Here is a 16,526-nt window from a genome sequence, read left to right as displayed (position 1 = left end):
TGTGGGTTCTGATAATTGTGGGCAAAGGAATTTTCTTTGTGTATAGCATGTGTGGGGGTGGAGTCCTTAAAACTAAGGGTGCTCTTAGTTTTAAACCCAGCCCTTTGATTTTGGTTCTGGCTATACCACTAATTGACATCACTACCTTTCACAGACCATGTCCCTCGTATGAGCCCATTTCCACATAAAACATAGAATGGCAAGAGTTGTAAGGGGGAAAAAGATATTTAAAGTTATAGAACCTCCTCAAACTACTGGCAGAGATAATGAAGATAGAGATGGGGTCCAGGATTTCTTGAGATCTGGAACCGTTCATTGAAATGCTGGGAGGAGGAAACAACAAAGGAGACTGCGGAGTAGCAGGTCCTGGAGAAAAGGTTAATGTGGGTCCTGAAAGCCGGGAGAGTGCTGAGTATCCAATATTCTGAGCTGAACGCGGAGCAGTCCAGTACCACCACCCATTGTTGGTGACTTTTGACAACAGCAATATCAACAAATTAGTGAGATTAAAAGCCAGATGACTGCCAGTTAAGGAGTGAATGAATGAAATTATTTTTGATGCCTTTATAAACTGCACATGCTTGTATCAAGTCTTCAGCTCGCCGAATTCATGAGCTTCTCTTGGCTCTCCTTCAGATTCTAAAGCATTTAACCTGTCCAATACTCCTCTCAGCCTGCCAAGATTGCTCTAAACTTATGAAAGTTCTTCCTAAACAAAGACGTCATACAAAGGAGCAGGCAGCAGTGGGTTTTCATTACTCTGTTTTATTGCTCTATCCCTGTGTTAAGTCATTCTGTATTCCCTAGCCTCCACTATGCTCAAGCAATATTAAATTTTCTTAAATCGGTAGCCACCCAGTGAGAATTTATCACCTGTATTTCACGCCTTTCAGTCCCTGCCCTACACCTCCACTCTTCCGCTCCTCAAGAATTTAACTTGAGGCACAAGTTCCCAGTTCCGCCCCGGAAACAGAGGGCGGAGTGGGGAGAAGGGAGGGTTCCTGTAGAGGCTTTGAGTGCATGCGCGAGTCCTCCGCCGGACCGTTTTTGCTGCCCTCCTGGAAGAGCGGGGTGGAGGTTTGACCGACGGACCGAGTACGGGTGCCCAGCAGGCTCTTACGGAAGTCCATTCGCCATTGGGAGGGCCGCAGAGGCTGCTCTGTGCCCTTGTTGCTGCGGGCCTCTTCCTGGGTCATTCCCGGAGCAGGAGCCGGACTGGGGCTAAACCCGGGCTCCCCGCTGGCCGCCTCGGCGCCTCTGTGACCTCCTCGCCGGCGGGATGTGGCGAGTACGCCGGGCTGCCGTGGCCTGGTAAGTCCGGGCTCCGATCTGGCTCCGTTATTTCTGGGGCGTCCAGAAAACGGGGCTGCCCCATCACTACCTCCGGAGTGTGCAGGTAACTCTCAGGCCAGGCGGAGGGCAGTTAGATGGTTCCGGGATATTTTTGAGGTCCCAGAGTGGCAGGAGCCCGGACTGGGTTTACCTGAGATGCTGGCCCCAGTAGTGGCCCCTGCCCCTATTCCTCTCGGAAGATTCTGGGCCCATTTCAGTCTTGGCCTGTTTCTGTTGTCCTTTTGTGTCTGCCCCATTCACCCTTCTGTCCTCGCTGTTATCTCTCTCTGGTGGCTTCTGGTTTCTGTCCCCTCTCTCCCCGGGCTTCGGTGCTTGCTATCCATGTGTCACCTTTTCTGCGTCTGTTTCTTCTACCTCCACGCTAGGTTTACATTGCCTTTGCAGGTACCCGAGCTGTTCTGTTCGAGTAAAGAGGACTCTGCCTCTTTCCTTAGTCCGCTGAAGAACATGATTTGGAGTCAGATTTGGAGCAGTGAAGCATACAGTGTCAGAGATGGTGATTAGAGATATTCTCTTAATAATAGCTTTCTTTTCAGTGTTCTTGGAGGGAGAGTTGCTTTTTGGATGTGAGGTGGTGAATGTAGCGCCACTTTTCTAATCACCGTGTTACTGTTGACCTGGTCTGACTTAATCCTAAACCGAAAATGATAGCAGTATTGACATTTCTATGGGTTGCTATGTGCATTTTAACGAAATTAAATTTGGCTCTAATTTTTACACGTAGTTGTGTTCTAATGTTCTTAAATACCTTCAGATTTAACTCATTGTTGCAGGCATTTGATAAGTAACGTGTATCAAGCAAAGTTGGAAAAACCTGGATTTCCTGAATTAACTCAGTCTCTAAACACCTGTCCTGAATATTTTTTTAGGATTGTTTTAAGTGGTGTAATTTATAGTGTTTGTAAGTTATGGAATCCATTTGCTTTATATAGATTAACCTGGAGTCTAAATTTAGAACTGAAAAAAGCATACAATAGTTGTAGTTTTAGTCAATTAGAATGCTTGGATAAGTTACTTCTGACCTCACGGAATTTTAATTTCCGAGTATATCCACAGCCCTTCGTACTAAACTAAGTTATTTACAACATTTTTATTTCTACTTCTCAGTATTTACTAGGGAAATATATCTAGTTTTCTTTAAATAAGAAGAGGAAAGACTTTTCGGAAAATAGCGCACTGTGTTGAATTGATTAAGTTATTTAGGAAATGCTTTAAAAATTGAGTTTAGAAACAAACTAGATATCAACTGATAATTATTTATTCAGTTGGATTCTGTCAGCTAAATTGTTTCTAAAGTTACTATTGACTCCATAGTCATGGTTTAAGATATCTTATGTTGACTGCACAGTTTAGCTGCCTGCCCAAGTAGAGATGAGGAAGGTCAGATGCCCCATGTTCTGGAGTTTGTCTTTTGATGTATTTCCTGTGAACGTTATGAAGGAGTACATTTAAATTCTCACTCTTTAACAAACATTCTTTGATGTGTATATCTAAGTACATACTCATAGACATGTAAGAAGAATAATGACCAACATTTATTTAGGTGCAATAAGTATTTGCATAAAATTGTTGAAAAAATAATTACATGCTAGGATACAGTGCATAGGTTAAAAGAAGATAAATGAGAATAGATGATTTCTGGAGTGAGGATCGGGGAGCCTTGTTTTGCATCACATTTGATTTTTAGTTTGGCCTAAATATAGAAGTATATATTCAAATTCTTTTCCACCATTCACTAGTCATTCTACCTTAGGTGAGACACAGTTTAAAAAAGCAAATTGGAAAAATAAGGATCCTTACCAGGTTTTTCTGAGAGTTAACAGTAGCATTTGTGCAAACATCCGACATAATGCCTGTCAGTTACGTACCCCTTTCCCCTCACTGTCTTTCTTCACAACATAATTTCAGTGTTTCTCGATTCCTTTTTCTTAAGATATTTAGAAATTAGAGTCCCATGTAATTAAATGAAATATTTTATTTCTTTAGAATGGGCCCTGGCCCGTAGTGAGCACTATGACTGTGTGTTGAATGAGATAATCAAGTGTATGTTTGTTGGTAGGAGACTTTCATTCTCTGCCAGGAAGAACAAGAGGGAAGGGCTCAGATAGTAACATGTGCATTTAGATCCTTTCTCTTTGGGGTGTTTTTTGTTCTCTTTCTGTTTCTGGGGAGCCTGGTACCTGAGGTGTTAATTTTTTCTTAATTTCCATCCCTGGATTGTGAGACATGAGAAGGCAAAGAATAGATATTGTAAGCTACTGGAACTTTTGTCATTAAAAGTAAAAGTTTATGTGCCCCTTTTTGTATAACTACATCCATAATTCATGTTTATTTTCTTTCCTTTAAAAAAAAATTTTTATTCATTTTATTTATGTCTATGCTGGGTCTTTGTTGCCACACAGGACTTTCTCTAGCTGCAGTGAGTGGGGTCTACTCTCTAGGGTGAGGGCCCTAGGGCACATGGGCTCAGTAGTTGTAGCGCTGGACTTAGTTGTCCCCCAATATGTGTGATCTTTTCAGACCAGGGATCGAACACATGTCTCCTGTATATGCAGGTGGGTTCTTTACCACTGAGCCGCCAGGGAAGCCCACATTTATTTTCATCCCTATTTTAACCTAACATTACATGAAGTCTTTTGGTATATCTACATGGTCTTCATACTTATCACTTTAATGGCTATACAGTATCCTCTTTTGTTTATATGCCATAGTTGATAAATTTTTGCTCTTAATATTATATATTTAAGTGGTAACATTATTTTTTGCTATTATAACACATCTTTTTTTCCAGTTTTATTGAGATATAATTGGCATACATCACTGTATAAGTTTAAGATGAGCAGCATAGTGATTTAACTTAAATACATCATGAAGTGATTATGACAGTAAATTTAGTGAACAGCTGTAGTCTCATATAGATTCAAAATTAAATAGAAAAAACATTTTGTGATGACAATTCTTAGGATTTACTGTCTTAACTTTCATATATAGCACAACAGCTGTGCTGATTGTATTTATCATGTTGTACACTACAGTCTTAGTATTTATCTTCAGTCGCTCAGTCATGTCCAACTCTTTGCGACACCATGAACAGCAGTACACCAGGCCTCCCTACCCATCACCAACTCCCGGAGTCCAGCCAAACCCATGTCCATCAAGTCAATGATGCCATCCAACGATCTTATCCTCTGTCGTCCCCTTCTCCTCCTGCCCTCAATCTTTGCCAGCATCAGGTTCTTTTCAAATGAGTTAGCTCTTCGCATCTGGTGGCCAAAGTATTGGAGTTTCAGCTTTAGCATCAGTCCTTCCAATGAACACCCAGGACTGATCTCCTTTAGGATGGACTGGTTGGATCTCCTTGCAGTCCAAGCAACTCTCAAAGAGTCTTCTTCAACACCACAGTTCAAAAGCATCAATTCTTCAGCGCTCAGCTTTCTTTATAGTCCAACTCTCACATCCATACATGACCACTGGAAAGACCGTAGCCTTGACTAGACGGACCTTTGTTGGCAAAGTAATGTCTCTGCTTTTTAATATGCTGTCTAGGTTGGTCATAAATTTCCTTCCAACGAGTAAGTGTCTTTTAATTTCATGGCTGCAGTCACCATGTTCAGTGATTTTGGAGCCCAGAAAAATAAAGTCAGCCACTGTTTCCCCATCTATTTGCCATGAAGTGATGGGACTGGATGCCATGATCTTAGTTTTCTGAATGTTGAGCTTTAAGCCAACTTTTTCACTCTCCTCTTTCGTTTTCATCAAGAGGCTCTTTAGTTCTTCTTCACTTTCTGCCTTAGAACTGTAAATTTGTGCCTTTTGACTGCTTTCCTCCATTTCCCCCTTCTACCACTATGCCTGTAGTAACCACAAATCTGATCTCTTTCCTAAGTGTGAATGTTTGGTTTTGAAGTATAATTGACCTACAACACTACATTGGGTCCTATTGCACAGCATAGTGTTTTATTATTTCTATACCATTTCAAAATGATCACAGTGGTAAAGTCTAGGTTGGATATGTCACTAAATAAAGATATTTTGTTTTCAAATTTATTGACAGCAAGTAGCTGTCAATAGCTAATAAAATAAGTCTCTTTTTTCCTTTAGTTTTGATTTTTGGGGCCATGAGCATTACCCACATATAGTAAATCAAGGGACAGGCTCTGGAGTCCCTCTGTCTAGGTTTGAGTCCCTCTGGGAGCCTCAGTAACTTACTTATATTGGTCTGCCTTTTTCTTGTTGATAAAATGGGGACGATCCTGGTAGTTTTATCATAGGATTATCAGGAGGATTAACTGAGTTAGCTCCCATTGCTGCAGTGTCTGGCACACAGTGAATGGTTAGTGCCTGTGTGCTATTGTGAGACATGGTGTAATTGGTCAGGTGTGCCCTGTGTGTTTTCCCTTTTGCATATTGCTTTTTTAATATCATTTCTTTACATTGTTTCCCTGTCTGATCTTTCTCCCACACCTACTTTTCTTGCAGCGAGGTCTGCCAATCCTTAGTGAAACACAGCCCTGGAACAAAAGGAAGTTTACCACTACAAAAACTACATCTGGTTTCACGAAGTATTTACCATACACATCATCCTACCTTAAAGCTTCAAAGACCCCAGTTAAGGACGTCATTGCAGCAGTTCTCCTCTCTAACTAGCCTTCCTTTACGTAAACTGAAACTTTCTCCAGTTAAATATGGCTACCAGCCCCATAGGAATTTTTGGCCAGCCAGATTAGCAGCAAGACTCTTGAAACTCCGGTATCTCATACTCGGATCTGCTGTTGGGGGTGGCTATACAGCCAAAAAGGTGAGTTTCACTTTGCTACTGCTTTTCCAGTTATTCCAGCGAATATTTTAAAGCTTCATAGCATATGTCGTTTTTCTTTAGTGCAACAGAATATAATTAGATGTTTAAACATTTATTGTGTGTCTCTGTCATGTGCTAAACTGTTTTAATGGTGCTAATAGGAAAATGCTCTCAGAATCTTAGTTATTATAAGAGGTGAAAATGGCCTAATGGAAGGAGCACTGACCTGGGAGTGAGAATACCTTGGTTTGATTTGCAGCTCTGCCATTTAGTAGCCCAGGAAGGGAAGTTAGGTGGCATGCTCCTGCAACCACTTTGTGGCAACTCTGGGACCAGAGGCAGGGTCTCCTGATCCCTGGTTTGTCTTCCCTCTATTCTTCGAATCATGTTTAAAGTCAAATCATGAAACCTATTTGAAATAAAAGTGTATTTTGAATTTTTCCATTTTCTGTATTTAGTAAAGAAACATTTACATGCTTTATACACTTGTCTGTTAATTTATTTTTAGAAGAGCAAAGACCACTTTGTTTCTCAAAATTGTGAACATAATACATTACTCTTAGCAGCTTAGCAAGTTTTAACAAAATAAATTCAGCTAGTTTTTCTTTATATTTTATATGGCATTCAGATCATTTGATTGGCATACTTTATCTTTTAGACTTTTGATCAGTGGAAAGACATGATACCTGACCTTAGTGACTATAAATGGATTGTGCCTGACATCGTGTGGGAGATTGATGAGTATATCGATTTGGGTTTGTATCAACATTAGAGTCCTTTTCTTGGTTATCTCTTTAGGAGAGAAAAATAGTTGTATTGAGATAGCTCCTTAACTCTAAGGTTGCAACAGTTTTATTTTCATAATGAAAGTAATAGACTAGCAGGGGAAAAATTGGTAAGAAACAAAGAATAATCCACTGGTTCATCACTTCAATACAGCTGCCAGTGTAGTTTCTTTTGATTGTACCTACTTTGTGTATGTGGTTAATATTTTACTTTCCTTTTTAAAAATTGTATAGTCATAGTGAACAAACACTTTGCTATCTTGTCTTCTGTTAGCTAACACATTTGTCAGCATTTTCTACGCTGCCAAGCAGCCTTCTTGAACATCATTTTCAGTGTTGTATGTTACTCAGAACAGCTTCACCTAACTAACTCTCTTTGAGTACCTTGGTTACCTCTACTTTTTATTACGAAGTTCCTTAAAAGCCTGCTAGTGGCCAGAGTAATTTCTCCTGTTAGTCTGCCATTGTTCCCTTTTTCTAGAGGTAGATGAGAAACAGGTATATTTGATAGTTGTAATTGCCAGTAAGTCATGGTGATCTTTAGGGAAAAAAAATTGTCTGATGAAATTATTTTCCTCAGGTCTCTCTTTATAGACTTTGTGTAGACTTTTTTTAGACTTTAGCTTAGGTGTATGCAGGGATGGATTTAATCTCTGCATGCACTATTCACAACACTTTCTTAAAGATTGTTGCACTGATAAAGATATATACAGGAAAAGCACGCCTTCAAATTATTTTTCTAACATTTGTGAGGAGAGCTTTTTAACCTGATAGATTCACCAGTAATACACAGTAATGGCCACGGGCCTCGGTTCTGAAGCTAGGCTACCTAGGCTTAAACCTGACTGCCTCACTTCGCTGGGTGCACAGGTCCTGTTACATCTCTGTGTTCCATTCCTTATCTGTAAAATGGGGCTGATGAGAACTGTTTTGTAGCATTTCCACGAAGATGGAACAAGTTAATGCTTTCATTGCATTTAGAATAAGACGTAATACATATTTTTATTTTGAGAGAGTTTGTGTTTTATCTTCTCCAGAGAAAGTTAGAAAAGCCCTTCTTGAATCAGAAGATACTATATAGTTGTACCAAACTGGGACAGAATTGTTGAGTATTTGTAAACAAAAGTAAATACTTGGTCACTTTATAAATAAGGCTAGCAAAAATAAAGGCTTGTCTTGGGTTCATACACAGTTTTTTCGAATGTAATGGTAACATAAAAGGAGAAAGAGAAGGAATGAAATTCTGTTCTTGAGTTTAAACTGACATTACTTTTTTAGAATTTGGGCCAGGTGCTACAAAAGATTTTTAAAGTACTTCTGATTCCAATCCAGTGTTAACATTTATACCTTGTTTCTGTCTCAAGGCATTTAACTTATGAATCAAAAATATCCAAGCCGTATGTTTGAGTCTTTTAAAAAATTTTTCATGGCTTATAGAATATTATCAGAATAACACATTGTTTCAGATACATGTAGCAGTTATAATTGGAATAGAGAGAAAAATGGAAAAACTATTTAAGTTTGTATATGATTATCTAAATTGTATGAATGGTTCAGTAGTCACATATTAATTTGGAGACTATCCTTTTCTTTTCCTCAGAGAAAATTAGAAAAGCCCTTCCTAATTCAGAGGATCTTGCAAAATTGGCACCTGACTTTGACAAGATTGCTGAAAGCCTCAGCTTACTGAAGGACTTTTTCACCACAGGTAAGGAAAGACCTGTGTCTGATCTCATTTAAAATATCAGGAAACACAGAGGAAAGATACTTAAGATACATTCATATTTTCCGTGTTTTAAATGAAAATATTTAGTAGCTTTTATTTACAAATAAAAGCCACTTTTTTTATTAGAAAGATAAAACAAAATTTTGCTGCTCCATAGTTTTAATTTTTTTTAATTTATTTATTTTTATTTTTTGGCCACATTGAACAGCATGTGGGATCTTAGTTCCCTGACCAGGGATTGAACCCACGCCCCCTGCAGTGGAACCAGAGTCTTATCACTCTGGAAGATTCCCGTGGTTTTAATTTTTGTTTGGCCCAGCAAAATGAAGATTTTCAAGAACTTAAACATCTTGGCTTTAGTCAATGAGGGGAAAGTAAGTCACTTGTTCTTGACAAGCAGATGAGACTTCCTGTGTGTTTGCTTTTCATAATTGATTAGAGCCGATTTTAAAACATTTAATCATAATGGACCATTATAAGTAGAATTTACTAAGGTCAATCCTGGTGTATTTGCCCAATTCTGCCCTACCATAATATAAATCTGAGGTCTCAGACATCTTTGTTTGCTCATTTCTGATAAATTTTACATTTCTATTTCCCCTTTTGCTGATTTTTCACAGGTCACAAATTGGTTAGTGAAGTCATAGAAGCTTCTGACCTACTTCTCTTGTTAGGTGTGTAAACAGATATTTTTGCTGATCTTAACATGTCTTTTAAATGCTTCTAATAAACTAGTTGCAAATAAAATTACAGACCAAATTTATAATGCTGCTTGTGCTGAATTTTAAAATGTCAGAATTATATTGGGCAAATTCATTATCCTAAATTTAGGTGGAAATAATAAAATAATTATTTTGTGATAAAATTAAAATTCCTAAGTATGTATCTATATTATAAGATTAAAACTGTTAAAAAGAAAGTTTACTTAATGAAACTATTTTCTTGAACCAGATCTGGTTGTTTCTCATAACTGAAACAAAGCCATTTTAGTTTGTCTCATCTGTCTGGTCCCAGTTGACATTTTTACTTTTTTTTTTTTTACTGTATGTGGTCTCTTAATGGCAGTAGTGTATGGCCGAACTGTAAGTATTCTTGTGTAAAATAATCTTACCAAAGATTCTTATTTTTTAATTGTACTTTACAGTGACATTTTTAAAAATCAGTTAAACAGGTCCTGTAATTGTTTTGAAAATTTTTTTTCTTAGGTTACCACTTTGTTTCTTAAAATAAGAATAGCTTTCCAAAATGATTTTTGCTCTAAAAATCCACTTAGCTTTCAACTGACTAAATATGATATGGAATTTAGTTTAGATTCTTGGCTTCACTGGAGAATTTATAAGACTGAATATTTATCTTTAAGGTTCACCTGGAGAAACGGCCTTTAGAGCAACAGATCCCGGATCTGAAAGTGACAAGCGATACAGAAAGGTAAGTATAAAGGAGCACTCTTCACATAGATAGTCTTGAAAGATTTTTTTAAATTTTTACCTACCCTGGGAGATTTTAAAATGGTAACATCTGAGAAGCAAACATAAAATTATCCAATGGAGGTATTGTTATTATTCTTGGTACAAAATGCAAGGCATTTATGCAACAGTTCTGGAAATATAATTGGATAATCCGGTTTCCCTCAAATATATTTGAGAATTATTAGTTTCCAGGGTTTTTGCAACAAAAGGTTTTGTTGTTAAATATGTGTGGGGGAAAACTGGTGTAAATAAAACAAGCAGGCTTCTTTTCTCTGGGATTTCTCAGACCTGATACATGCATGTGCACTGTGAAGCTATAAGAGATTCATCAAAATATGTAGTTTTCTAAATATATTTACCAACAAAACCCTTTTTTCCAGGAAATATCTTCTAGATACCAATGTTTCATGTTATATACTTAGGGGAAATCTTAAGGAAATACCAAGTTTGTTACTGGGGGATATAGATTTCTATTACATTGGTAGTCAACAAAATTATGTGTGGAGTTATTTAGGATATGCTAATTTCCATACATGCTTTAAAATCCATATAAAGTTTTAGGAGATTTGCTGATATAGAATAACATGCATTGTTGTGTATTTGTATTCGTGTTAGCCTGATATTGTCTTAATCTTCCCTTTTTTCATCTTTTCAAAATTGTGATATAAGTGATTCCTTGAAAGCTTTTTTCAAAATAATACCTAGATAAATAGATATCTGGAAAATACTCTATGAATGTTTAAAGTGCAAACATTTAACAAATAATGAAGGTTATTGTGGTTTTAATGCATTGAGGTAAATAATTTCACGGCTTTTGGGGGAAGCAGGAAGAAAATAATTCCTTTGTGTAGATTTCCATCTGGTTTCTTATCCTTCAGCTTTGAACTTCTTATGTGATATTCCACGTGTCAATTATATTTCAAAAGATTTTTTTTTTTCTATTTTAACTTGATCTTTTGGAGAAAACATTTTTCAAGATGTGTGTATATGTGTGTGTGTGTATTTTTTAAACTTGATCATTTTTTATATCCTTTTCCATTTCCTTTACCCTTGGTGTTATTTTGACCAGGGACACCCTTGACTATGCATGCTACTGGGAAGAAAAATCTGAATAGAAATTAGCCTATGATGATCAACTTTTTTTTGAGCCAAAGGCTTGACCCTTGATGCAGGTAGATTTAATGTACAGAGAGAAACGAATGTATATGAAGAGAAGGAACCTCTGTTACAGAGATGGTAGTATGATTTTCTTTTTTTTTTTTTTTTTGGTAGTATGATTTTCAAGTGCCAAGATTTCTTGTTGCCTAGATCAGTTAGGCGAGGTCTGCATCTCTGTTCTTTTCTGACATGGCCTATGATTGTTTTGGTTCCTGAGAATCCTGCCTGTTTTGGACCTGACAGATAATTCCCTTATAATCCTGCTAAAGTGATAAATGAGTAGTAGTAATTGATAAATGGTCAGAAGCTCCGCAGTATAGAAGAAACAAGAGAACTAATCTCTGAAAATTTATTTATATTTACAGATTTTATTTTATACAGTAGACATGAGAGCAAATTTATTGCTTTATTTTATAATTCACTTTGCTTGAAGATAAATACTGCAGTAGACTATTTCTTTTAAATTTTTCCATAATTTATGGTGATTATCTTTCCATTAAAAACTCATCAGTTATTTCTAACTATTTGTTATAAATATTACATCAAGTTCTAATTAAGCCATTTTCATAGGTTAAATCAAATAGTATTAAATGTAGTATAAATATTTACTATATAGAGAAAGTATTGTCAGCCTCAACTGGTGGTTTTGAATTTTATTAATATGCAGCATTTTTTCAAGGCTTAAGTGTGTACCTGTGATGTTTGAAAATAATGAACTACGCAGACAAGATGCAGATACATGGATTGTAAGAAACTTGTCTGTAAATGGATGGTTGAATGTAACCATGGAAAGGGAGACCTTAGCAGAAGCCTCCTTGAAATTACTCTAAAACATCAAATTTGAAAATTTGGGCAATAATCAGAGGTGGTAGGATTGTAGCCAGGCAACCCACTCCAGTGTTCTTGCCTGGAGAATCCCAGGGACAGGGGAGCCTGGTGGGCTGCCGTCTTTGGGGTCACACAGAGTCGGACACGACTGAAGCGACTTAGCAGCAGCAGCAGGATGGTAGCCAGAGTTCAGGTGGTGCCTTTTTGGTTGGTTTAGTCTGGTGTTTGAGAGCCTCAAGATTTAAAATAATGGTCATGACTTAGCTTAATGATCGACTGGTTTATACCAAAGTTTCTAGCTGGACTTATCTTAGAAATGTAAATGTGAATTGGATATTTTTTAATGTAATAAAACACATTTCTATGAATGGAACTAAAAAGAAAAACTTGTTCTTTTTAATAAGAGAACACATCTGGAAAAATACTGGTGAGTAGAAGGACAGTTAGGAGCCTTTGTAAGTCAGCTTAAGTGAAAGTGACAGGGAGTTGCAGGAACATAGAGGTCAATTGACTTGAGTCAACAGAATGAAAACAAAATAGACAGATTACCTGTTGTTCCCAGTCTGGAGTTGTTAGACTTTAGGTGTTCTGAAAAATTGTAATTGAGGTCTTCAGAAAGTCAAAAAGCATTTATTTCCACATAATGCTGCACAGGTTAACTAAACATCAATCAGATTTCTTTGATTTTGCCTGGGTTTATATCTATTCAGTTTGTGGACAGTAGTTATGTCGATCAAAAGTTCTTTATGTATTTTTGATAAATAAAAGTGGGAAAGTACTGAAACTACATTTTAGTAAATGCTTTTAATCAGAAAATTTTAAACTTGTGTCCAATATAGAGAAATACTGGAAAGAGCCCTTAGTGTGAACTTAATAATGTTTTTGAGACCTGGAGATTTGAAGGCAAATTCAGAATTGGAGTAGCAAGCCTTCTTTAGTGAATTAATGGACTCACCTGATTTGTAAATCCCCAGATTTCTGTATTCAGTCATAATATGTATAGTAACGGGACCACATAGTGTATCTCCTCTTTTTAGATTCATTAACATTGATGTGTTCTAGTGAAAATTTGTTAAATGAGACATTATCTGTGCTTTTGTTCTATCATGTTTCTGATTGGTCATAAACATTTCACAGAAGTAGTAAATATTATTTTGAAGGTTATAAGTACATTTATATTTATAGAAAATACTTGAAGTCCAAATCAAAGTGTTGTTACCATTTTAAAAATAATCATTAAAGAGTAATGTTCTTCCTTTCCACATGTTACTGTAATTCTTATTTGTGTGGCTTTACTTATTTTGTAAGTAAAACTTGCCCACTTCTCTTCCCTTTTCTCTGCCTAATTTTTCCTCATCCTCAAAGTTCAGCTTTATGAAGCCTTCTGTAACCATTTTAGTCCCAATAATTATACTCTTAACATTTAAGACATTAGACAGATGAAACACTATTTACTCTGGGTTCCATTCTTAGTATTTAATGGGCTATTTCTGTCACAAAATCTCTGTTCTCAAAGCACCTAGGATATTGCTGAACTCTGAAAAAAAACATCTTGTCAATTTATTTAACTCGGTAAAAGGCTAATTTAAAGTAAGTAAATTTGGCTAATGCTAACAAGAGTGGGCCCAGATTTTTATGTGTCTTTTTGCTCTGATTACCTGTAAATTTCTCTTGGGCTTCAATATTTGAACAACTATTGAGGAGAATAAGAATGTGAAGGAGCACATGTACTTGGATTTCTGAATTGTAACAAAGCAGTATTGCTTAAGTGGGATTTACATTTCTGGAAATCCTCATGCAACAAATGATGTAAACTGTGGCAAAATGAAATTCTCAGAACCAGCACCATCAAGAAGCCACAGATTCAGGAAGCTTAAGTTTGCTGAACAGCTAACAACTAGCAACTGTACGTGATTAGATACTTATTTTATTCCTTAATGATAGCATATTGCATTTTTATGTTTTTTTTACATTTAATATATACTGTGTACATAACACTGTCTTTAGGTGTAATAATTTGGAAAAAAGGGGATTTGGTAGAAATTGTAATTTTGATAAAAACTATTGGTAATAGACTGATTTGTCCATCTTTAAAAATTATCATTTGTAGAAATTGTCCAAACAGTAAAATAGGATATGGTGTTTCTGAATTGGGGCAAGTTAAATAATTTAAGTAGAAAGACTTATTTTCTTCTGATCTCCAATATTAAACATATTTTGATTGGCTCTGAATATCTTGAGAAGAATTATATATTACTAGGAGGGAGAAAGGAGAAGGCGATGGCGCCCCACTCCAGTATTCTCGCCTGGAAAATCCCATGGGCGGAGGAGCCTGGTGGGCTGCAGTCCCTGGGGTCGCGAAGAGTCGGACAAGCGACTTCACTTTCACTTTTTCCCTTTTATGCGCTGGAGAAGGAAATGGCAACCCACTCCAGTGTTCTTGACTGTAGAATCCCAGGAACGGGGGAGCCCGGTGGGCTGCCAGACCCGCACAGAGTTGGATACAACTGAAGCGACTTAGCAGCAGCAGGAAGGAGAAAAATAGGAAAATAGATCTTTATAGCTAATAGCAGAATTATTCAAACTTTGAAAAGTAGATTAGTGCCTAGAAATATTTTTTAAGTGGAACGGGGAGAAGTTTTTACTTTCACAAAAGTTGTTTTCTGGACCCCAAACTAATAAAACAGAAGTTGACAAGCTTTTTCTTAGAGGTCCAGATTGAAAATATTTTAGGTTTGCAAGCCCTATGGGCTCAGGCAGCCCACTATAGTTTGCCAGCTCCTTCCTTAAAGGGTAATTTACACATGTCCTCTGAAGTGTTGTAGTTTTACCATTTTCCTTATTTACATGTAGATTGAACCTGAAGGGTCAGACACTGAAAATAGTGAGACTGTAGAGCTCACAGGATGCTGTCAGGTGCAGACGTTGGAGTCACACTGCCTGTATTCAGACCCTGCCCTTCTGGTTTTCTGAGGTGTATGACCTTGGATAAGTTCCTTAGTTTCTCCAAGTTTTTGGTTTCCCCTTCAATAATAAGGGGCATGTTACCTGATAATGGTTAGTGTGGGCATTTCGTAAAGCCCTTCAGCACAAGATCTGGCACATAATAAAAGTCAATAAATATTAATATGATGATATTATGTTATATTTTGAATTGTTGCATGAGTTAACAGCATATTAATATTATTTGATTAATTTCTTCTTTTCTTATTTCTTGTTGAGTATGTTCTGGGAATTGTGATAAGTGGGGAAAATGGATTGTAGGCTTGATGTTTAGCTTATTTACAGAGTAAGCAAGTTTTAGACAACCCAGTTTGGATTTTATGCTATAAACTTTGTGTATTTTTGCAACACACATGTGCCGAGCCCTAACCTAGGTGCTGGCCGTAACACACCTGAAGCGTCAAGACCTTATTCTATGTGCTAGGTATAAAAACAAACAAGGTGTAGACCCTCCTCTGCTGTTGATGTTTAGAATACTGTTAAAGATACAGTATTTTTATTTTTTTGGCCATGCCTTGTGGCTTACAGGATTTTAGCTCTCTGACCACCAAGGATCAAACCTAGGGCCTTAGCAGTGACAGCTCCAAGTCCTAACTACTGGGCAGCCAGGGAATTAGCAAAATATAGTATTTTAAATGTATTCACATAAAAATGAGTCATAATTTCGAGGTTTTAAAAAATAACAACCATCAACTTTCAGAGGTCTTTCAGCACTTTCAGTTATGTCTTGGTTTTTGGAGTTGGTTTTCTTGGTCTGATGCTATGCTTTTTTAAAAACCCGAGAACGTTGTACATGCAGTATGGGACCGTGAGAGCAGCGGTGTCAAACTGACAGTAACCAAGAAATGTTTCGAGAGTGTATCACCTGGGGTCGTTTACAGTGACTATTGTTATAGGCCACAAGTACTGCGTTTTTAATATATGTCATTTAAAAGTATGTGCTGTTGCTTGAGAGAAAAATGTCTGACCTTGGGAAAATATTTATTAAGTGTTTTGTTCATATAAGGATGTATCTGACACAGGAGGCACACACATTTTTCTTCCTCCTTATTCAACATGGCCTTGGCTTTAAAAGCTAGCCCAGCAGTGCTTAGATAAGTGAGATGTGATGCCTAAAATAAAAGTAGCCATTTTTAGTTGTATAGTATAGTGTAAATAGTTTTTTTCTGTGTCTAATTCTTGTTTTCTTCCTACTTTTTTCAGGAGGTAACAGTTAATTTCAACTACCTTCACATATCAGTGCTTCAGTAACAGACTTGGAAGGAAAGTGAGGTGTCACTAGAAAGAGGATGTTTTTCTTATACTTTAATACATGTTAGAGTATTTACCATACAGTTTGTATATACATGTAAGCAATGGATTAGAGAGGGGTGTTTAAGTTATCAATAAATAAGAAACCTGTGCGT

At 36.9% G+C, this 16,526-nt stretch overlaps 1 protein-coding gene across 1 annotated transcript in view; it reads left to right on the top strand.

Moving 5' to 3' along the window:
• The first annotated feature begins 1,200 nt into the window (after positions 1 to 1,200).
• Positions 1,201 to 16,526, top strand: part of OPA1 (OPA1 mitochondrial dynamin like GTPase) — a 78,939-nt gene continuing 63,613 nt past the window's right edge. Inside the window, exons 1-6 of the mRNA XM_052636370.1 lie at positions 1,201 to 1,311; positions 5,833 to 6,151; positions 6,810 to 6,906; positions 8,537 to 8,644; positions 9,283 to 9,336; positions 10,023 to 10,090. Of these exons, the coding sequence (XP_052492330.1) occupies positions 1,280 to 1,311; positions 5,833 to 6,151; positions 6,810 to 6,906; positions 8,537 to 8,644; positions 9,283 to 9,336; positions 10,023 to 10,090 (678 nt within the window). The 5' untranslated portion in view covers positions 1,201 to 1,279. The remainder of the gene's footprint in view (positions 1,312 to 5,832; positions 6,152 to 6,809; positions 6,907 to 8,536; positions 8,645 to 9,282; positions 9,337 to 10,022; positions 10,091 to 16,526) is intronic.

The sequence above is a fragment of the Budorcas taxicolor genome, chromosome 1 (assembly GCF_023091745.1).
Source record: "Budorcas taxicolor isolate Tak-1 chromosome 1, Takin1.1, whole genome shotgun sequence".
In the NCBI taxonomy this organism is placed as follows: domain Eukaryota; kingdom Metazoa; phylum Chordata; class Mammalia; order Artiodactyla; family Bovidae; genus Budorcas; species Budorcas taxicolor.
This window is presented reverse-complemented; position numbering and strand designations above follow the sequence as displayed.